The 21,752-nt window shown below is 40.2% G+C and overlaps 2 protein-coding genes and 1 long non-coding RNA gene across 3 annotated transcripts; all 3 read right to left on the bottom strand.

Annotated features, from left to right (window-relative positions):
- Positions 1 to 617: 617 nt before the first annotated feature.
- On the bottom strand, positions 618 to 6,586 carry LOC141005084 (uncharacterized). The gene is made up of 20 exons (XM_073476840.1): positions 6,531 to 6,586; positions 6,339 to 6,428; positions 5,430 to 5,515; positions 5,198 to 5,279; positions 4,997 to 5,032; positions 4,841 to 4,899; positions 4,738 to 4,767; positions 4,602 to 4,637; positions 4,074 to 4,161; positions 3,878 to 3,913; positions 3,710 to 3,771; positions 3,601 to 3,630; positions 3,461 to 3,496; positions 2,487 to 2,574; positions 2,245 to 2,280; positions 2,080 to 2,138; positions 1,571 to 1,658; positions 1,433 to 1,468; positions 1,014 to 1,072; positions 618 to 928 (listed from the first exon to the last, which is right to left on the bottom strand). Exons 1-20 carry the CDS (start codon positions 6,555 to 6,557, stop codon positions 925 to 927), a joined length of 1,068 nt encoding a protein of 355 aa, XP_073332941.1. The 5' UTR covers positions 6,558 to 6,586; the 3' UTR covers positions 618 to 924.
- A 1,298-nt stretch (positions 6,587 to 7,884) lies between these two features.
- LOC141005085 (uncharacterized) lies at positions 7,885 to 8,346 on the bottom strand. The gene is made up of 3 exons (XR_012179842.1): positions 8,292 to 8,346; positions 8,056 to 8,091; positions 7,885 to 7,949 (listed from the first exon to the last, which is right to left on the bottom strand). It is a non-coding gene; the product is annotated as an uncharacterized lncRNA (long non-coding RNA).
- A 10,325-nt stretch (positions 8,347 to 18,671) lies between these two features.
- LOC141005279 (vesicle transport protein SFT2B-like) lies at positions 18,672 to 21,285 on the bottom strand. The gene is made up of 8 exons (XM_073477086.1): positions 21,090 to 21,285; positions 20,914 to 21,003; positions 20,558 to 20,643; positions 20,335 to 20,416; positions 19,379 to 19,414; positions 19,212 to 19,270; positions 19,104 to 19,133; positions 18,672 to 19,005 (listed from the first exon to the last, which is right to left on the bottom strand). The coding sequence occupies exons 1-8, from the start codon at positions 21,153 to 21,155 to the stop codon at positions 18,966 to 18,968; spliced, it is 489 nt and encodes a 162-aa protein (XP_073333187.1). The 5' UTR covers positions 21,156 to 21,285; the 3' UTR covers positions 18,672 to 18,965.
- Positions 21,286 to 21,752: the final 467 nt, after the last annotated feature.

Here is a 21,752-nt window from a genome sequence, read left to right as displayed (position 1 = left end):
GGTCACGTGGGGTCGGCGCGTCACGGAGTCGCGCGCTAATTTAAAATTAATATTTCAAAATGATGTTTTCATTGAAAACACGCAGGATAACTTCACATACATTTGTGATATAGCCTTTTATTTTTTTAAGAATCAAAATACTGCAGATTTTTGCCCCATAACTCACCAAAAAAAAATAATATTTGTGTCTTATAATGAAGTAACACAGCCTAAAAAGTCTAAATAAGCCTATCAAGATTATTAATAGACCTAAATGAGCATTCATTAATATTTTCATTGTGCTTATAAGGCATTTATGAAATATATAACTAGCCTACAGTAAATAGAAATAGAGTAGCAATACAGAACTATGTATATATGCAGGCCTACTTAAGTCCTCCCTGTGTTTGTGAAATGTACAAAATAAAAAGTAGCCTCCTTTGATAATAAATGAAACACACAGCGGCAGCCCAGATTTAAAATCAGTAAAAGTAAATTAAAAATAACAAACACAGGACAGTTTTAATTTTATGTTGACTAAAGTCCATTTCGGTGTGAGATAATCCTTCTTCTATCCTCAGCCACGTTACAGTAATCAACCCTCAGGCTTGAGCATAAAACACAATGATATTAGCTCAGGATCGCTCATTTTATTGACAAAATCACAACTTGATAGTACAGATACAATTCTGTGTGTGTAGGCTATGCATGTTTACTGTCGGAGAATGTAACAATCACTGTCGGCCTAAAACAGTGATGATGATAAAAAAAAAAAAAAAAAAACAGCATTCATTTTCATGTTAAATGTCAAAGCCACAGGGAGCCAATGTCGAGGGGTATCAGACGTGCAGATGGGTTACGAATGACATTTTGATTCTGAACATTCTTGCAGCCAATTTTTGTGAATTGTGCTCAAAGGACAAACTTCACAAACAGGATGTCGGTCTACCTGCAAACAAAACACATTTTGTGTCACAATTTAATATATTTACTGTATTTCAGACTAAAATCCATGAGGACAAATTGTGACTCACCAGATAAACAACACGACTGTCAGGACGTAAAATAAAAGAGCAAGTCCAACCCTCCTCCACTGCAAGAAAAGGGATGGATCTTAATCACTACTGTATCATCTTCTTAGTCAATAGAGTGATCATGTATTTTTGTACGCTAACTCGGAAGTTGGCATCGGCCTGGTTCCCCTCGATAAAAAGAGATTTTTGAATGTGATGTATTTTATATCATAGAACAAGACGTGTAAATATCTTAAGCCTGTGGTAACCACAGACCTTATTTCAGGCATTTAACTGAAAACCCATTCAAAAAAAACAATAGACTTTGAGACGAGGGAACCAGAAATGCAAAGATGCTATCTGACTTCTGGGTTTTAGGACTCATTACTACTGATACTACTGTGTCAGAAGTGATGACAAGTCTCTTTAAGCTCACTCACCCAGAAAGCTGCGAGGAGGGTCAACAGAAGACATATCTAGAGTGATGAAGGGACAAATGTGAATACCGCATGGATTTTTGTTTTTTAAAGACATGAAACAGTGAAAGGAAAAATCAGCAGTTTGTTTTGTGCACTCACAATGATGGCCAGCTCTCTGGCTTTGTCCCACATCCATGTCAACTGCTTCAGTAGTCGGGTCCGAAAATTGGTGAAGTAAGACAGGAACCTAGAATAAAAAACATGTTAAAATGTAAATTCTGTATTCGGTTTGTATACGCTGCCCACATCGATGCTAACTACTGGCTATACAATATATAAACTACTCCTTGAGAGAAAATCATCACAGTTCCATCAGCAGCAGCTTCAATCGGATTAGTCCTGACTTTTGTGAGCACTGACCTGCAGAGCACGTTTCCCAAAGTGTTGGTGGGCTGATATCGGTCTATTAATCAGTTATCAGCTTTTTTCTACAAACTACTAACTGTCTTTATTATTATCGGTTGACCTCTAATCGCTATCTACCTTTACTTGACAAACCTCACAAATGGGATGAATGACGGACGGCACCAGCAGACAAAACACATTTTATGTCATAAAGTAATTTTTTTTTATTAAATTAAAATCCATAAAGAGAAATTATGACTAACCAGTAAAGCAACAAGCCTCCAAGGGTGCCAATTAACAAAGCAAGTCCAAAGCCTGACCCCTATAAGAAACAAATACAATTGCTGTCAAAGAGCGATGAGACTTCATCACAAATGTATAAGTTTGTTATAAATGATCATAAATCTCTGTCTGCTGAGCTCACTCACCAAGAAGGCTGCACAGAGAGTCGACACAAGGCCCACCTAGAGCAATGAATGAGACAAATGTAAATAACAACATTATTTACATGAATTTCTTTGAACATGTCGGTTAATGTTTGGTCCTCAGGCTTTATCGATGATGACAGAAAGGTAAGATTCTGAATTGACCCTTTAGTCTGAGGGTTAATCAGGTTGTATGGACATGAAACAGTGAAAGCAGAACTCAGCAGTTCATTTTGTGCACTCACACTGACGGCCAGCGCTGTCAATTCATCACATATGCTTTTCAACTGCTTCAGTAGTCGGGTCAGAATATTGTTGTTGTTAGAAAAGAACCTGGAATAAAAAAACATGTTAAAATGTAAATTATTTTAAGAGTCTGTATTCGGTTTGTATACGCTGCCCACATCGATGCCAACCACTGGCTATACAATATATAAACTACTCCTTGAGAGAAAATCGCCACAGTTCCATCATCAGCAGCTTCAATCTGATTAGTCCTGACTTTTGTGAGCAGTGACCTGCAGAGCACGTTTCCCAAAGTGTTGGTGGGCTGATATCGGCCGATTAATATAATTATTATTACGATATTGTTGGATATAATTGTTTTGTATTTTACTTATGGTTGTGTTAGATGTACAATGGACAAACGATGGAGCATGGACAATATTTAGTTAATATAGTAATATAGACAGTGCTGAGGTGGGTTGTACATTTAGCTGGGGGCGGGGGGGCCAAATCAAATTCTGCTTAGGGCCCCATAAAGCCTTCGACTGGCTCTGCATTATGATGATGAAATAAGTGTGTGATTGGTTTCACTCCTTCTTTAAACTGAATTAATGTAGCTGAGGCGGCTTTGAGAAGCCTGAAACCTGTTCGTTAAGTTTTATTATGTTTTATGAGTGTAATGTCCTGTGTTCATTTACAAAACCACTGACACATTAATTTATCTTTATGTCGTATTACAAACCAAGCACGTACTCATTAAAATTGGTATACGTAGGCCTAATCAATACGTACAGAACTCAGTCAGCTCAGTGAATGAAGCTTCAAGAAGAAAAATAAACATCTTTGGAGATGAAACGTGTAGCATGTGTGTGTGTGCGGCAGGAGGAGTCTGAAGCACGAAGAGGCTGTTTCAATAACTTCAATGAGAGACCTGCCCCTTCCTGAAAAAACCCTTCATTCAGCCAGAACCCTCAGCACAAAGACAAGGCCTTACTTTGAGCAGGTCGCCACCGTCTTCATTACGGCCTCCCTGGAAAGTAATTCACATAGATCAGACGTCCAGACAGGATACAAACGACATCTTGATTCTGAATATTCCAGCTGATTTGAATAAATGGTGTATAAATGACAAACCCCACAGATGGAATGGATGACTGACTGATCCTGCAGACAAAACACATTTTATATCATACGTTTTTTATTTATTTTTCATTAAAATCCATTAAAACAAATTGTGACTCACCCGGTACACAACAAGCCTCCAAGTGCGCCAAATAACAAAAGTCCAAGTCCAAAGCTCAACCACTATAAGAAAAAAACACAACTGCTGTCAAAGAGAGATGAGACTTCATCACAAATGTATTACTTAGTTATAAATGATCATAAATCTCTGTCTGCTGAGCTCACTCACCAAGAAGGCTGCACAGAGAGTCGACACAAGGCCCACCTAGAGCAATGAATGAGACAAATGTAAATAACAACATTAATTATGATGACAGAAAGGTAAGATTCTGAATTTACCCTTTAGAAGTCTGTAGACTGAGGGTTAATCAGGCTGTATAGAAACAGTGAAAAGCAAATATCAGCAGTTCATTTTGTGCACTCACACTGACGGCCAGTGCTGGTGATTTCTCATACATCCCTTTCAGCAGCTTCACTAGCTCCGTCAGAAACTGGATTCTGTCTGACAGGATCCTAGAATAAGAAATATGTTACAATGTAAATTCTTTTAAGAGTCTGTATTCGGTATTTCTCTGTCATCAGAAGTCTCTGAGGTTGTCAGATTCTCAGCAGCAAGGCGACATGGGGCCAGAGATTCGTCCTGAGATGCTGAAGGCTCTGGACCTTGTTGTGTCTTGGTTGATATGTTTAAAGTGGCAGACGAGGGTTGTGGTTCCCATTTTCAAAAATGGGGACCAGAGGGTGTGCTTCAATTACTGGGGTATCACACTACTTAGCCTCTTTAGGAGAGTTTATTGCAGAGTGCTGTGAGAAAGGAGGCTCAAACTTTTAATTCAGGAGGAACGATGTGGATTTTATCCTGATTCACTCTTTTGCAACCACAAATAAGCAAAAGAAGCAACTTTGGATATTAAACATGTGCAGCAACCTTCTGCACAAAGACAAGGCCTTACTTTGAGCAGTTCTCCACCATCTTCATTACGGCCTCCCTGGAAAGTAATTCACATAGATCAGAAGTCCAGTCAGGATACAAACGACATCTTGATTCTGAACATCTGATTTGAATAAAATGATGTATAAACAACAAACCTCCTATTCGGGATGTATGACAGACAGTACCTACAAACAAAACACATGTTATGTCACAATTTAATATTTATTTCAGATTAAATTAAGACAAATTGTGACTCACCAGATAAACGACAAGACTTGTAAGATGCAAAAAAACAAAGCAAGTCCAACGTTCCTCCACTGTAAAAACAAGAGAGATGAGAGATGGGACTTAATTACAACTGTATTAATTATTTGTAAATGATCATAAATCTCTTTTTCTGCTAAGATCACTCACCCAGAAGGCTGCGCAGAGAGTCAACACAAGGCACGTCTAGAGCAATGAATGGAACAAATGTAAATAACAACATAGATGTTTTTTTAACATGCTGGTTTATGTTTGACCCTCATCCTTTATTAATGATGTAGGATTCGAATTTCAGGTTGTGAATTCACACACAGGTCACTTAATCCCATTTAAAGAGTTTCATGCACTCACAAACACTGCTGTAGTGGCATACACTCTCCTTTCATCAAACATCATCGTCTGCTGCTTCTGTGGCTCCATCAGAAACGTGGTGCTGTAAGACAGGATCATAACAAAAGTCTGTATTCAATACGTAAACACTGCTCACAATGATTCTAAGTAATCGTCATATTGATATAAAACCATCATATTTTCCTCATCAGCTGCTTGAATCTGATTGGTTGTCATTGTTGTGGACACTGACCTGCAGACGGCACATATGTTTCCAAAGGTGTAAAACACAGTGAAGAGAGTGAGTCCAATCAGGGGGACAGAGAGCATGTACACTCCCTGCAACACAGACATGGAGACAGGTGACGTGTGGCTTTCTGACACAAACTTCAGGTTTAAAGCAGAACTGGTTGTTGCTGACAAATGAACGAACATCACATCTGGACACATCAGCTCTCCTTGTATTCTTCAGGCTGGGCACACTGGATGTCTGTGTACTGCATGGCGTTTCTTATAGTGCAGGTAATGTGATGTGTTTCTCATTAATGACATGTATTATTTTACCCACCAGCAGCCCATCTGATATTAATCACAATGTTTAGTTTTAGGATCTGGACCGCTCAATCCACAGATTTTCCGCGGTGTCCATGGATCCGCGCATCATCACCGTGATACAAGCAAACGTGGATCTGCAGTTTAAAGTGTTATCAGTTCAGACATTTACGTGATTAAATGTTTCTATTTTAAGGTTAAATGTTTCAGGGTAAACTGAAATGATGTAACATATCAAACCTGTGTCATCCCATAACTATGTAATTCAGACAGGAAGAGGATAAACAATGGGTGAGGGGAAGTTTCTTTCTTGTGCTCTCTGTTTCTTTCACTTTCTCTCCCCCTCGTACCCCCTCCAGTTTTTATCTTTCAGCGGGGTAAAAAGGAAAATCACGTATAATAAATAATAAACATATTTATCAGGTAATTATCAAAGTCAAACTCCATGTAAACAGGTGCAACAGCAGCCTATATGAACACCAACTCGTGGATGAGCCTCGGCATCTCAGTGACGCAGCATGCAGGCATCCTGTGTTGGCCCGTTATAGTCTGCAGCACACATTTATAGATTTACATCTAGATGACCACTGACATTTGTATCGATCCTTACCAAGACTAAGCACACAGCTGCCACCACGGAGCAGGCGATGAATCCCATCATACGTTTACCCCATCCTAAAGTAGAGGCTTCACTGGCAGTCTGCAAAATACACAGTTTAAACACTGATTAATTACTATTTATTATTAATACTTTAGATAGTTTTTACAGTTTTGGCTAAAGTTGGTGTTTAGTTTTTTTTACCTGTGCAACCGATTTTAATTTGTCCATAGCTGAAGATCCTGTATGAGTCGACTGGGTTGGTGAGGGAATCTGTTTCTGTTTCGAGGCTGAGTCAGAACATATCCTCAGATCTGGGAAGATGATAACCACGTCACATGGCTGCTGGCACACCCAATAAAATAACTGTACCGAGTGTATTTGCTGCTGCAATGTGAAGATATGAGCCCCACAAATTAAGAGCCAAAAACTCAGTGGTGTGGTCTATGATTGACAGAGTATCAAATCCAAGTTGATTGTTAGAGCAAAACTGTTTCAAATAAAATGTCAGTAAAGTTTATCAAATCATTTTGTCACTTTATTTTTCAATTCACACACATTTAATCACTTCTATTTTGAATTCATAAGCATTTTAATCACTTTCGTACCAGCTGTGACAGTCCTGGACTCACCAATTAAAGCAGGAACTACCAGAGAAGTTGTTTAAGGTTGTTAGTAACTTTTATTCTAGGTCAAGCAGGAGAAAGATGGCACTTCAGATGCCTTACTGCAGGGCCGAATTTCCACCAAGTGGACAGGCAGTGACCCGTGGCCTCCCCAGGAAGGACTACAGGTTGTGGGGAACCAGCCTCCCTTCACTCCTTGTGTTTCTCCAGTGGACTAACAGGGGCACAAGTGATGTAGTATTGAGAGTGAAAAAGTCATTCATGTGTGCAGGAACTGAATATTCAACCTGGGCATGAAGGCCCGCCCAAAACCAGCTGATTGACAGCTTGTTTGTTCAAGGAATAGCAAAAGCAATTAAGCAAAAGCAAAAATGACGCTGTCTTGTGTTCATTTACAGAAGAAACACATTTATTAATTACAAATATTTAAATATTATTAAAAAGTCCACACTGATTAAAATTGGTATAAGAAGTAATCAATACATAAAAATCAATCAGCTCAATGAATGAAGCATGAAGGAGAAAAGGGAGATAAAAGCAGATAAAACATGTGAGTGTGTGCAGCAGAAGAGTCACAGACTGAAGTAAAATCACGAGGAGGCTGTTTCAGTAACTTCAGTAAGAGATCTGCTTCTTTCTGAAAATCCTTCGTCCAGGTTCAACCTCTCCGGACAGACGGGCCTCACTTCACGCAGAACCGCAACCATCTTCATTACGGCCTCCCTGGAAAGTAATTCACATAGATCAGACGTCCAGACAGGATACAAACGACATCTTGATTCTGAATATTTCAGCTGATTTGAATAAATGGTGTATAAATGACAAACCTCACAAATGGGATGAATGACGGATTGCACCTGCAGACAAAACACATTTTAACTCATAATTTAATATTTATTTCAGATTAAAATTCATAAAGACAAATTGTGACTCACTAGGAACACAACAAGACTCCAAGTGCGCCGAATAACAGAAGTCCAGGTCCAAAGTTCAACCACTATAAGAATAAAATACAACTGCTGTCAAAGAGAGATGAGACTTCATCACAAATGTATAAGTTTGTTATAAATGATCATAAATCTCTGTCTGCTGAGCTCACTCACCAAGAAGGCTGCACAGAGAATCGACACAAGGCCCACCTAGAGCAATGAATGAGACAAATGTAAATAACAACATTAATTACATCAATTTCTTTGAACATGTCGGTTAATGTTTGGTCCTCAGGCTTTATCGATGATGACAGAAAGGTAAGATTCTGAATTTACCCTTTAGACTGAGGGTTAATCAGGTTGTATAGACATGAAACAGCAAAAGGAAAAATCAGCAGTTGTGCACTCACAATGACGGCCAGTGCTGGTGATATCTCATACATCCATTTCAGCAGCTTCACTAGCCCCGTCAGAAACTGAATGCTGGCTGACAGGATCCTAGAATAAGAAATATGTTAAAATGTAAATTCTTTTAAGAGTCTGTATTCAGTGTTTCAGGTCTCTGTCATCAGAGGAGGCTCCAACTTTTAATTCAGGAGGAACGATGTGGATCCTATCTTGATTCACTCTTTTGCAACCACAAAGAAGAAAAAGAAGCAACATGTGAAGCAACCTTCTGCACAAAGACGAGGCCTTACTTTGAGTAGTTCTTCTCCATCCTCATTACGGCCTTACTGGAAAGTAATTCACATAGATCAGACGTCCAGTCAGGATACAAACGACATCTTGATTCTGAACATTTCAGCTGATTTGAATAAAATGGTGTATAAACAACAAACCTCAAATTCGGGATGTATGACAGACAGTACCTACAAACAAAACACATGTTATGTCGCAATTTAATATTTATTTCAGATTAAATTAAGACAAATTGTGACTCACCAGATAAACGACAAGACTTGTAAGATGCCAAAAAACAAAGCAAGTCCAACGCTCCTCCACTGTAAAAACAAGAGAGATGAGAGATGGGACTTAATTACAACTGTATTAATTATTTGTAAATGATCATAAATCTCTTTTTCTGCTAAGCTCACTCACCCAGAAGGCTGCGCAGAGAGTCAACACAAGGCACGTCTAGAGCAATGAATGGAACAAATGTAAATAACAACAAGGATGTTTTTTTAACATGCTGGTGTCACAGTTCAGCTCTGCCTCACCACTCTGCACCTGCCTGCTTCAATCTGCCAATCAGACACACCCCTCTCATCAAGCCAACTCCACTCACCTGTGATCTCTGCTCTGCTCTGGCTGCATTTAAGCTCCAGCTCCACTCTCACTCATTGCCAGATTGTTCTAGATGCTTGCACCAGACTCTCCAGCGATTTTCTGCCTGATCTCCCGGTTCCGACCCTGCTTGCCTCTGACTATCCTGCCTGACCGATCTCCTGGATATTACCTCAGCCTTCTGTCTTCGACCACGAGTTTCGCCTATCCCCTCTTGGTTACACACCTGCTCGGCTCTGCGGCTACACAGCCCACCACTGGACCTGTCTGCCTGCTAGGTAATCCACCTGTTGCCGGCTTTGCCTTCAGTCAGCAACACCAGACTCACTCCTTCACTGATCTCGCAGATCACTGTGAGCAAAGACTTTTCTCCTCATCACTGTATATACTGTTTAAGACTCCGGTGATAAATAAAAGTCATTACCGACTGATATCCTGTCTGCCTGTGCTGCTTTTGGGTCCTCACCATACCCGTGACAGCTGGTTTATGTTTGACCCTCATCCTTTATTAATGATGTAGGATTCGAATTTCATGTTGTGAATTCAGACACAGGTCACTTAATCCCATTTAAATATGGATTTTTATTTACATTAACAATGTCTTCTTTCCAAACTTGTGATTGGGCTTGAGTACATTTTAAAGGAACAAGGAACAAGGAAGATGAAGTCATCTGTTTTACCTCCTCATATTTTCTTTATTAATTTCCCTTTAGCAGCCTGAGGTCACATAGACATGAAAGAGAGCAACAGGAAAAATAAGCGATTAGTTTCATGAACTCACAATCATTATTGTCGTTGCCCGCGCTCTTGTTTTGTCAAACATCATCATCAGCTGCTTCTGTGGCTCTATCAGAAACGTGGTGCTGTAAGACACGATCATAACAAATGTGTACATGTGTAAATTCTAGTAGTGATCATATACAAATTCCTCCTTGATATAAAACCATCATATTTTCCTCACCAGCTGCTTGAATCTGATTGGTTGTCATTGTTGTGAACACTGACCTGTAGACGGCACATATGTTTCCAAAGGTGTAAAACACAGTGAAGAGAGTGAGTCCAATCAGGGGGACACAGAGCATGTACACTCCCTGCAACACAGACAGGAAGACAGGTGATGTGTTTCCTCAGGGCGAGAACAACCAGTAAGGACACATCAGCTCTCCCTGTATTACTCCTTATAGTTTGAAGCACAAACAAAGATTACTATTGAATTCTTTGCGGATCCTTACCCAAATTAAGCACACAACCCCCACCACGGAGCAGGCGATGAATCCCACCGTACGTTTACCCCATCCTAAAGTAGAGGCTTCACTGGCAGTCTGCAAAAACAGTTGGATCATTATTAATACTTCAGTTAAGGTTAGTTTAGACAGTGTAGGCTAAAGTTTGTGTTTAGTTTTTACCTGTGTAGACGATTTTAATTTGTCCATAGCTGAAGAGTCGACTGGGTTGGTGAAGGAATCTGTTTCCTCATTCATTCATACATACATAGCCACTGTCACGTGGCTGCTGGCACGCCCACTAAATGACTGATTGAGATTTTGATTTGCTGCTGCTGTGTCAAGATATAAGCTCACAAATTAAGAGCCAAAAACTCAATCAGTTACTCTGTGAGTGTGGTCTATGATTGACACTTTGGGCGGAAGTAACAAAATAGTTTTGGACAGGCAATGACCCGTGGCCTCCCCCGTAATGACTACTGGTTTTGGGGAACCAGTCTCCCTTCACTCCTCGTGTTTGTTGTCTTTATGTTTCCACATTTATTATTCTAATGTCTCTTTATATTTCATTTTTAATTACGTATTCATTCTTTAAACAATTTCTCTTTATATTTTCACATTTAACTTCTTATTCTTTTATGTATTTATTCTTTTTTACAGCACTCCTATGACTCCAAAGTAAACTGTTTAAACTCCTACCTAATTAGAGAAGACTTTTAAAAATTCAAAATAACTTTAGTGGAAGACTTTTCTTTGGGAGCTGTACAGAAACACAGATTTAGTCAGGACACGTGCATCTTTTCCACATCCGCACAAATGAAACTTCCTCTGGATCAAAAGCAACTTTTAGGCATCAATTCTTATATGAAGAAGAAAAAAAATGCAGGAAAACTGCAGTTTTACATTATGAATTTTAAGTCAGTCTATATATCCATTCACACTTTTAATTGTAGCCCTCTCACTCAAATCTGTTTTATGATTTTCATGAATACCCCTTTTAAGTATCAGACTGCATGGGAGTGAATTGATGAGAGCTACTAAAATGTATAACTTGGGATGTTTTACAATAATTAACACACATTGAAAATGGCTAAATTGCAGAGAGGCCTGGTTAGTTTATTAATTGCAACCATACTGTTATTTAGCATTAATTTTCCCATGCAGTTTACTTTAATCGTAACTATAGCTCTTATTCAATATAAACATCATCAGCATAGCATGAAAAACACCTTCAAACAAGGATTTAGCAATAATAAACAATTTTAATGTCTAAACTTTGTGGCTCGTATCTTTTTCCTTTGTTTTGAACCTTATAATCAAGAAATACACTCAGACTAGAAACCTTCAAAATAGTAATACCCCAGGGTTTTTGTAGTGTTTCAGTTGGTACCAGTGATGGCGGCATGCTGGAGCTCATATAGAAATCCAGGTTGAAACCGCAGGTCAGGAAACTCACACCTGAACCAACCTAGGTCCTGTCCGAGGCTCGGTCCTGTCCCGACTCCTCCATCCTGCAGCAGCACCGGTGTCGTGCCAATGTAGGTGTCCCCGACAGAAACTGTTTCCCCTGGCCGCGGGAGCGTGCATTCATTCAGCGAAGGCGGAAACAGCGCTACGCTTGCTTTCACCCAAGTAAATTAAAACTAACAACAATTGCATTGTTTAATTCAATGTTCTGGTGTTGTAATTATCTACGAGGTTTTGCAACATGGCCCACCCATCAAAATAAATGCTTTTATTCTCTTGTACGTCGTAACGTCGTACTACGTACTGAACGGAAAAACCAAGGCAATATTTTCCTCATGTGATTGACATATAACACGCTGTAATTCAAGTCCTGGTATGGAATTTGTCGAACTAAATAAACGTCGATATCCAAAATCAAGATCACTGTGATTGTTTTCTGGCTTCAATTACATCTATTAAATCTACTTCACTCGAAATGTACTATAATGGACAGATGAGGCCTGACCTTTGAATGATTTATTTTATGTGTACTTCAGATATTACTCTATAACCTCTGTGATTATGAACAAATTTCTTCTCTTCTAGCCAAAGATATGGGGGGGAAACATATTATTTCAGACTGTCAACCTGTCTGCCAGAATTTGTATCCCCCCCTCAAAATGGACATATGAAGCCTGACCATCAAGTGATTTATTTTATGTGTACTTCAGATACTACTCTATAACCTCTGTGATTATGAACAAGTTTCCTCAAGTTTCCTGTTTTCCAAGTTTCCTGAAATAATATGTTTCCCCCCCATATCTTTGGCTAGAAGAGAAGAAACGTTCAGTACATACAAGAGAATAAAAGCATTTATTTTGATGGGTGGGCCATGTTGCAAAACCTCGTAGATAATTACAACACCAGAACATTGAATTAAACAATGCAATTGTTGTTAGTTTTAATTTACTTGGGTGAAAGCAAGCGCAGCGCTGTTTCTTCACTGAATGAATGCGTGCTCCCGCCGCCAGGGGAAACAGTTTCTGTCGGGGACACCTACATTGGCACGACACCGGATACCGTCCAGCATCTCCTGATTAGCAGCTGGCGATGCTAACCGCTAGCAACAGTCCCATCGTGGTCTTCAGCTTGCGCCAGTAACGTCCGCTCACTTCTAAAAACATGCTCGGTTACACTTTTTTTTTTTTTGAGAACTTTATTTATAAAGTTTTTAAGTTTAAACCACATATAGAACAACAGAGACAATATACAATAAAACAAAAAGAAAAGGACAAAACAGAACAAAACAAACTGCCAGATCACAAAGATATAAACACGTACAAGTTAAGGTTATGCATGTCAGCACACACACTGAATCAAAAAAGATTATTGAGTCCAGGAGAGAGTCCAGAAAGTCCAAAGAGCCAGGTCCAAATGAAGACAAGGAGACTGGATGCTTGGCTGTGCAAAGCACAATGTAGACAGTTCAAAACAGAATGAGACAGAATAACAGTGTCCAGTGTAACTAGTCCGGAGAACGATGTCTGTCATTTTGAATATACTCAATAAAGAGTCCCCAGACATCAAGGAATTTGTGATGAGTGTCTGACAGAGTATACCGAATTTCTTCCAGGTAGATACAAGAGACCATGTCGTTCAACCATTTCTTAAAACAGGGAGGAGAAACTGATTTCCAATCTCTAAGAATAACTCGTTTTGCTACAACCAAACCAAACATAAGGGCTTGTTGAAAAGATGAGGGAAGAGTGAGAGAGAAGTTGGAACAGCCCAATAATATCAGATGACAGTCAGGGATCAACTGTTTACTGTATATAACACTATACAAATGAAAAATGTCTTCCCAAAAGTTCTGAAGCTTAGGGCAGGACCAGAAAAGATGACCTAGAGTCCCGTCATGTGATTTACATTTATCACAGGTAGCAGAAACAGAAGGAAAGATCCGGTTCAGTTTGGTCTTGGAGAAATGCAAACGATGAATGACTTTAAATTGAATAAGTTGAAGTCTGGCATTGATAGAGCAAGATTTGATCCTCTTAAGACCCTGGGCCCACAGCTCATCTGAGATCTCAACCCCAGTGTCCGATACCCAGGCTGCTTTAATATGGAGAGAAGGGGCTGCCAAACTAAAAAGATTAACAAACTGAGAGATCAAATGTTTGGAGGTGGGAGGTTTGGTCATAAGCTCATAGAAGCTATGCTGCTCAGGTAACGTTTCAAAGTGAGGGATCGATTGCCTAACAAAATTTCTGACTTGCAAATATCGGAAAAAATGGGTGGAGGGGAGACCAAATTTTTCCTGCAACTGAGCAAAAGATGCAAAGTGGTTATTAATGTAAAGGTCTTTGACGGTGATCAGGCCTTTGTCAGACCACTGTACAAAAGCAGCATCCATCATGCCTGGTTTAAAGCAAGGATTCTGACAAATAGGAGCGTGGGTAGACAGTCCGGGGAGATTCAAAACACTCTTAATCTGTTTCAAAATTCTAAAAGTATTATGCATAACAAAATCATCCTTAAAGCATCTAAAAGGTAGGTTTAATTTTGAGAATAGAATGGCTGCTAATGAGGCACCTGCATGCACAGATGCTGACCAAGTCTCAATTTCAGGCCAGCTGGGGGAGAGGGAAACTCTCTGCTCGGCCGCAGCAGTGGGGTGACTCCAAAAGACCAATGCTCTGGCGTTGCAGGCCCAATAGTAATGACGGAAGACAGGGAGGCCAAGACCTCCCTCAGCTGTGGGTTTGTGTAAATGTGCCTTTGAGATACGAGGAGGTTTATAAGCCCAGATAAAGGGAATAATGATAGAGTCTATCAGCTTGAAGAAAGAGGCTGTGAGATATATGGGTATGTTTTGGAAGAGGTACATAAATTTGGGAAGAACTACCATCTTGACAATATTGACACGGCCAATTAACGAGAGAGGAAGAAGTTTCCATTTGTCTATCATGATTTTGAGTTTACCAATCAGGTCAGAGTAATTCAACTTAAAAAGAAGTTTTGGGTTCCTGGAGATGTTGATCCCAAGATACACAAACGACTCAGTGGAAACTTTAAATGGTAAGTTATTGAGAAAAACAGAGTCGAGCCCATCAGACAGAGGCATGAACAGACTTTTTTCCCAGTTAATGGTAAAACCAGAAAGCAGTCCAAAGTTCTTTATAAGATTTAAAAGTGGTGTAAGGGACATCCTAACATCGTTCAAAGTCAAGATCACATCATCTGCGTACAGACCAATAGGACTATCAGATGCACCATGCCCAATGCCAGTAATCTGAGGGCAAGATCTGATGGAGATAGCGAGGGGCTCTAAAGCGAGTGCAAAGAGCAAGGGAGAGAGGCTGCATCCCTGTCTAGTTCCGCGATGCAATAAGAAAGGAGGAGATCTGTCATGGTTGGTCAAGACCGAGGACTTGGGACAAGCATAAAGCATTTTTAAAAGAGTCATGAATTTATCGCCAAAACCGAAGTTTTTGAGTGTTGCAAACATATATTTCCATTCAATTTGGTCAAATGCTTGCTTAGCATCTAATGAAATAACAGCAGAGTGTGATAAATTTGTGGAATACATAATATTTAGCAAGCGGCGAGTATTGGAGAAGGAGAACCTATCTGGGATAAAGCCTGACTGGTCAGGGTGGATTAACGAGCCCACATGTTCTTTTAATCGGTTAGTCAGAACTTTTGCAACAATCTTTTGGTCGCTGTTTAGGAGACTTAAAGGGCGATAAGACGCGACGTTAGTGCTATCTCTGTCTTTTTTGAGGAGAAGGCAAATATTAGCATCATACACACTGCTGGGAAAAATTCCATCTTTCACAGAACAATTTATCATCCGAAGAAGAAGAGGAGCAATTTTATCTATATGTTTTTTATAGAATTCTATTCCAAAGCCATCAGGGCCACAAGCTTTACCATTGGGAAAGGAACGAATTGCTGTTTTTATTTCCTCCAGTGTGAGGTCAGAATCCAATTCTAGCTTAGCGGCTTCATTAAGAGTTGGAATGTTCAAAGAATTGAAAAAATCATCCAGGTCTGAGTCACTCGGCTTAGCTTTGGAGGTATACAACTGCCTGAAAAAATCTAAGAATCTGTCGTTAATCAATTTTGGATCAGTTATCAATTGTCCAGTGGCAGAGGAAACTTTGTGAATTGCTCTGTCAGCCTGTATGCCTTTTAGCTGCCTAGCAAGTAATTTGTCAGGCTTATCGCCTAGCTCAAAATGTTTCTGCTTAAGTTTGCGGATATAATTTCCAACCTGTTCTCCCAACATCTGATTGTACTCATACTTTATCTTCAGGATGGCGCTAAGAGTATCATCATCGTTTGTATTGCGAAAAGTGTCCTCCAACGCAGCTAACTCATCCTCAATAACTGCAAGACGCCTCAGCCTGGACCTTTTAATGGACGATTGATATGAGATGATATGACCCCGTAGCACTACCTTGAATGACTCCCACAAAACTGAGTCAGAGACTGCCCCGTTATCATTATCAAGCAAAAAATCTGAAATCTTAGCCGAGATATAGTCATTAAATGTTTTATCCGAGTTTAGAGAGGGATTAAATTTCCAAGTATATGAAGGTGTATTGAGGTTGAAATTAATTTGGATTGAAAGGGGCGCGTGATCAGACACTAAAATACTATGATATGCTGAACTGAGCGTGTGCGAGATTAGTTTAGAGTCTACTAAGAAATGATCAATTCTGGTGAAGCTACCATGTACAGGAGAGAAGAAAGAATATTGCCTCTCCAGGGGGTGCTGAAGCCTCCAAATATCAACTAAATCAAACGATTTCACCAAATCATTGAGAACTGGTACAGATTTCAACGATGGGGCAACTTTATTGGAAGACCTGTCCAACTGAGGGTCGAAATAGCAGTTAAAGTCGCCCCCAATGATTATATTATGAGTATTATATTCTGCAACAAGGTCAAAGACTTTACAGAAAAAGTCGGGGCAGTCAAAATTGGGAGCATAGATATTCAAAAGAGCTAACGGGAACGAATTGATTGCACCAGTGACAAGAACGTATCTCCCACCTGGGTCTGTTGTTATAGAGTTGAATACAAACGGAATAGTTTTGCGGATAAGGATGGCAACCCCTCTCGCCTTAGATGAGAAAGTAGATTGGTACACTTGTGACACCCATAGCGATCTCAAACGTCTCTGCTCAGTAGGTTGAATGTGGGTCTCCTGCAAAAAAATGATATCAGATGACAAGGATTTTAAATGCGAGAGTACTTTCCCCCTCTTAAGTGCCTTGCCAAGACCTCTACAATTCCAAGAAGTAAAAGTAATAGGACTCATTCCCTTGGCCGCATGACTAACCTGCATTTAGGAAACAAAAGAACAGAAAATGATGGCTGACACGACAAACATGATGTGAAACTGGCACTTTCAAACACACAAAAGACGAAAAACCCCCCCCCAAAAAAAAACAAAAGCCGCAACAAGAACTAAGCGGCAAAACCCTCTATCCATTGTGGAGGCTGCCGGGTAACAGAGACAGCTAAACCGTACTGCAATAAACTGGCCTATACTAACAGCACCGTGTGCACCTCCAAATTTTAGATTTAACGATAAGGAGCACCTGCAGGAGCATAGTTATAAACAATCGCTTCAGCCTATACTGGGAATGTTTGAGGGAGTGAGTTACAAGTGGGTAAATAGTAGAAGAAAAAAGAAAAAAAAAAAAAAAAAAAAAAAAAATTAATGAAAATCACACCAGGGTAAATCAGGCTTGGCTGAACAAGTAGTGAGTTACAAAATCCCGGTGGAATATCAATACCATGAGAGAAAAAAAAAAGACATATCTCACTCCCGGACTGAAAGCTAGATGCTGAGAATTCAACACTTTTGGCAAAATGCTAAACCACAACAACAGTAGTGAAACTGCATTAAATGCAGAGAGTAGACAACAAGACTACTGTATGGGAAGCTTTAACAGTCATGTTTTGTCAGCTAGTGAAGTGGCAAACCGTTCAGCATCCACTGGTGACTCGAAGATTTTCACTGTGCCGTTGTGGACAACCTGGAGCTTGGCTGGAAAGCGCAGGGAGCATGTAGCGCCGGCATCCATGAGCTTCTTCCTCGCGGTGCTGAAGGCCTGGCGTAGAGATGATACCTCAGCCGTGTAGTCGGGGAATATCGAGACCCTCGCACCGTGGTAGTGTAGCGGGGCTTGTTGGCGACTGAGCCGGAGAATACTGACCAGGTCGCGGTCGTTATGGACTCTGGCGATGATGATGCGCGGTCGCTCGTTAGCGAGTGGCTTGGGCCTCAGGCTGCGGTGGGCCCGGTCAATTTTGACGGGCTTGGGAAAGTTGTCCTGGCCAAGAAGCTCCGGTATCAGCCGCGAGACAAACTCAGTTGGGCGACCATTTTCTTCTCCCTCTTTGATGCCCACGATCCTGACGTTAAGCCTCCGGGAGCGACCCTCCAAATCATTCACTTCTCGGTTACACTTTTAACAAAATAAGCAAACACTCGCATAAACTCCCGGTTAAATAATACTTTTTTCATAAAGTTATTTGAAAGTTTGCTCGGACTTAACGTCTTCCCGCTTCTCGCCTCGTTTCCCTCGCTTTCCCTGTAGTCCCGCCCCTCTAACAATCCGACAGGTTAATCAAACAACAGAGAAAATGATTGACACCTGCCCAAACAAATGAGAACCCAAATAAGAGAAACCTGAGGCGTTCAAAGGCCTTTCAAAACATAGGATATTTTGGATGGCATTAACCATACAAATATTAACAGCAGCAATACATTTATAGGCCCACATCAGAACACTTTACCAAATGAAATAAATGAACTCATTTACAGAAGCAATACAATTATTTATTACAAATATTTACACATATTAACAAAGTCCACGCTGATTAAAACCGGTATAAGATGTAATCCATACATAAAAATCAATCAGCTCAATGAATGAAGCATGAAGGAGAAAAGGGAGGTAAAAGCAGATAAAACATGTGAGTGTGTGCAGCAGAAGAGTCACAGACTCTGAAGTAAAATCACGAGGAGGCTGTTTCAGTAACTTCAGTAAGAGATCTGCTTTCCTTCTAAAAACCCTTCGTCCAGCTTCAGTCTCTCCACACAGACGGGCCTCACTTCAAGCAGACCGCCACCAGCTTCATTATGGCCTCCCTGGAAAGAAATCAGACATCCAGACGGGTTAGAAATTACATATTGAATCTGAACATTTCTGCAGCTGATGTGAATAAAATGGTGTATAAGTGACAAACCTCACAAACGGGATGTATGACAGACTGTACCTGCAAACAAAGCACATTTTGTGTCACAATTCAATATTCATTTCAGACTAAAATCCATGAAGAGAAGTCGTGACTCACCAGCTAAACGACAAGATTTGCAGGATAACAAATAGCAAAGCGAGGCCGAAGTTCTTCCACTGTAAGAGAAACATACAACTGTCGTCTGAGAGAGATTTAATCACAGCTGCATTATGTTCTCAGTTAAAAGTTATCATGAATCTCTGTCATCTGTTCAGCTCACTCACCCAGAAGGCTGCGCAGAGAGTCAACACAAGGCACGTCTAGAACAATGAATGGGACAAATGTGAATAAAATTTTTTTGTTTATGTTTGGTCCTCATACTTTATCAATGATGACAGAAAACGTAGAATTCTGAATTTCAGCTTGTGAACTCAGATAAAGTTCACTTATGAAGATGACGTTGAATTTATCTTCTCTGAATTTTTCATTTACATCGATGACTTTCGTCACATCTTCTTTCCATACATGCGATTGTGCTTGAGTAGAAATTTAAATAAGGAACACAAAGTCCTCAGTTTCTATCCAAGCTACTGTCATCATATCTTCCAAAATAATTTCCCTTTAAATGCCTGAGACTGACAGAAAACGCAACACTGTGTAAAGAAAAACACAAAAATGTTTTAGAAAATGTAACAATGTTTTAGAAAACGCAACAGTGTTTCAGAAAACGCAACAATGTTTCAGAAAACGCAACAGTGTTTCAGAAAACGCAACAATGTTTCAGAAAACGCAACAGTGTTTTAGAAAACGCAACAATGTTTCAAAATATGCAACAATAATTCAGAAAATGCAACACTGTGTTTATCCAAGTCCCTGGCAACAGTCCAGTGTGATTTTCTTGTCTTATATTGTGCACAACTCTGATTCTTTCAATTTTTCAAGTTTTCAGGGTTGCACAGAACATTTTAATTTTATGATACGCTGAAAGCATATTGAGAGAATAAGGTCTTGTCCTTTGGTAACTATTCCCTTACGATATCAATCTCCTCCCTTAAGACTAAGTTTAACATTTGTGCATGGACGCTGCTGAGAATAGTACACAACACAAACAGGAAATTACATTGAGCTGTCTCCAGGGAAACAAGAAGCTCTCATATTTACCCTTGGGGGCCACCACAGTACAGGCATTAAACTGAGTAAAAGGGGGGGAAAAAATCTATTATTAATCTCGTGCACTCACAATCATTATTGTCGTCGCCAGCGCTCTTGTTTTGTCACACATCCTCTTCAGCTGCTTCAGTGGCCCCATCAGAAACATGGTGCTGTTCAGACAGGATCACACAATAAAACACACGTGAAACATAAACGTCTTATATCACACAATCCCTCCTTGATATAAAACCATCACAATTTCATCATCGGCTGCTTGAATCTCATTGGTTGTCTTTGTTGTGGACACTGACCTGCACAGAGCACATATGTTTCCAAAAGTGTAAAACACAATGAAGAGAGTGAGTCCAATCTTGGGGAGAAAGAGCATGCACACTCCCTGCAACACAGACATGAAGACAGGTGACGTGTTGCTGCTGTTTCCACTCTTTAAACTTCAGATTTCATCTCAGAGCTGCAGCTGGCACCTGACAGCAGGGCTGGGTCGTGCTGCCAAATGAATGAACATCACATCTACAACATTCCTCAGGGCGAGAAGAACCAGTAAGACCACATCTGCTCTCCCTGCGCTCTTCCTTATTGTGTCTAACACCACACAACACAACACAACATGACGAGATTATTATAGAAAATCATTACAGATCCTCACCAAAACTGTGCACGCGGCCCCCACCACGAAGCACGCGATGAATCCCTTCACACGTGTGCCCCAGCCCAAAGTGGAGGCTTCATTGACAGTCTGCGTTAACGAGAGTTGTATCAATTAACACTTCAGGTGAGGTTGGTTCAAACAGTGAAGGCTAAAGCTGCTGTTTAGTTTTTTACCTCTAACACGGTCCTGTCATCTCTGCGCGCCTCCTCACCGCTCAGCACAGATTTTAATTTATCCATGGCCCGAAGATCCTTCAGGGTCAGCTGCTGCTGGGCTGGAGAAGAAATCCGGTCGTTTCCTGGAGCGACAGAGAAAATTGGCCGGTTTCCTCAAATCTGGGAGGATGGACAACTTCCGTCACGTGGCTGCTGCCAGTTTGAGGAGCTGTCAGGTTACTTACCTGGCCAGCTGGATGACTACAGGTGAGTCACGTCTGAGCGGAGAAGCAGCAGGGAGGTCTCACTCTGAGCTTTATTTTGCCAACCACGTCAATCAAGCTTAGAGCACAACAAGGAGATGTTGACCAACTTCTGCCAGATTAAATAGTTATAAAATGGATTTATAACTCATACAATACAATATAATATAATATAATAATATTTTAATATGGCATTTTAGTAATCGCCAAAAATGATAATCAGCAACTATTTTGATTATGGATGAAGCCAATCGTTCAAGTAATTTTTTATGCCATGATACAAAACCTTCCTGAAATTTCTGGATGTGAGGATTTCCTTTTTTTCCTCCTCCATGTTGTGATAATTATCTGAATGTCTTGAACATTTCTGGACTGTTGATCAGATAAAACAAATGTCATTTACATTTTTTTTCTTTGC

Source organism: Pagrus major, chromosome 11 (genome assembly GCF_040436345.1).
Source record: "Pagrus major chromosome 11, Pma_NU_1.0".
In the NCBI taxonomy this organism is placed as follows: domain Eukaryota; kingdom Metazoa; phylum Chordata; class Actinopteri; order Spariformes; family Sparidae; genus Pagrus; species Pagrus major.
The sequence above is the reverse complement of the archived record's forward strand: the minus strand, read 5'-3'. Positions and strand labels throughout refer to the sequence as shown.

Bases quoted from the DNA above. Each gene is read 5' to 3' on its own strand.
- LOC141005084 (XM_073476840.1), bottom strand. From the start codon at position 6,557: ATGGACAAATTAAAATCGGTTGCACAG. The intron at 4,900-4,996 runs GTGAGTGATCTT...TTGTTTTTACAG, and splicing joins CTCTCTGCGCAGCCTTCTGG to TGGAGGAACGTTGGACTTGC. The intron at 4,162-4,601 runs GTAAGGCCTTGT...TTCTTATTCTAG, and splicing joins ATGGTGGAGAACTGCTCAAA to GATCCTGTCAGACAGAATCC.
- LOC141005279 (XM_073477086.1), bottom strand. From the start codon at position 21,155: ATGGATAAATTAAAATCTGTGCTGAGCGGTGAGGAGGCGCGCAGAGAT. The intron at 19,271-19,378 runs GTGAGTGAGCTG...TTTCTCTTACAG, and splicing joins CTCTCTGCGCAGCCTTCTGG to TGGAAGAACTTCGGCCTCGC. The intron at 19,134-19,211 runs GTGAGTCACGAC...CTTTGTTTGCAG, and splicing joins CAAATCTTGTCGTTTAGCTG to GTACAGTCTGTCATACATCC.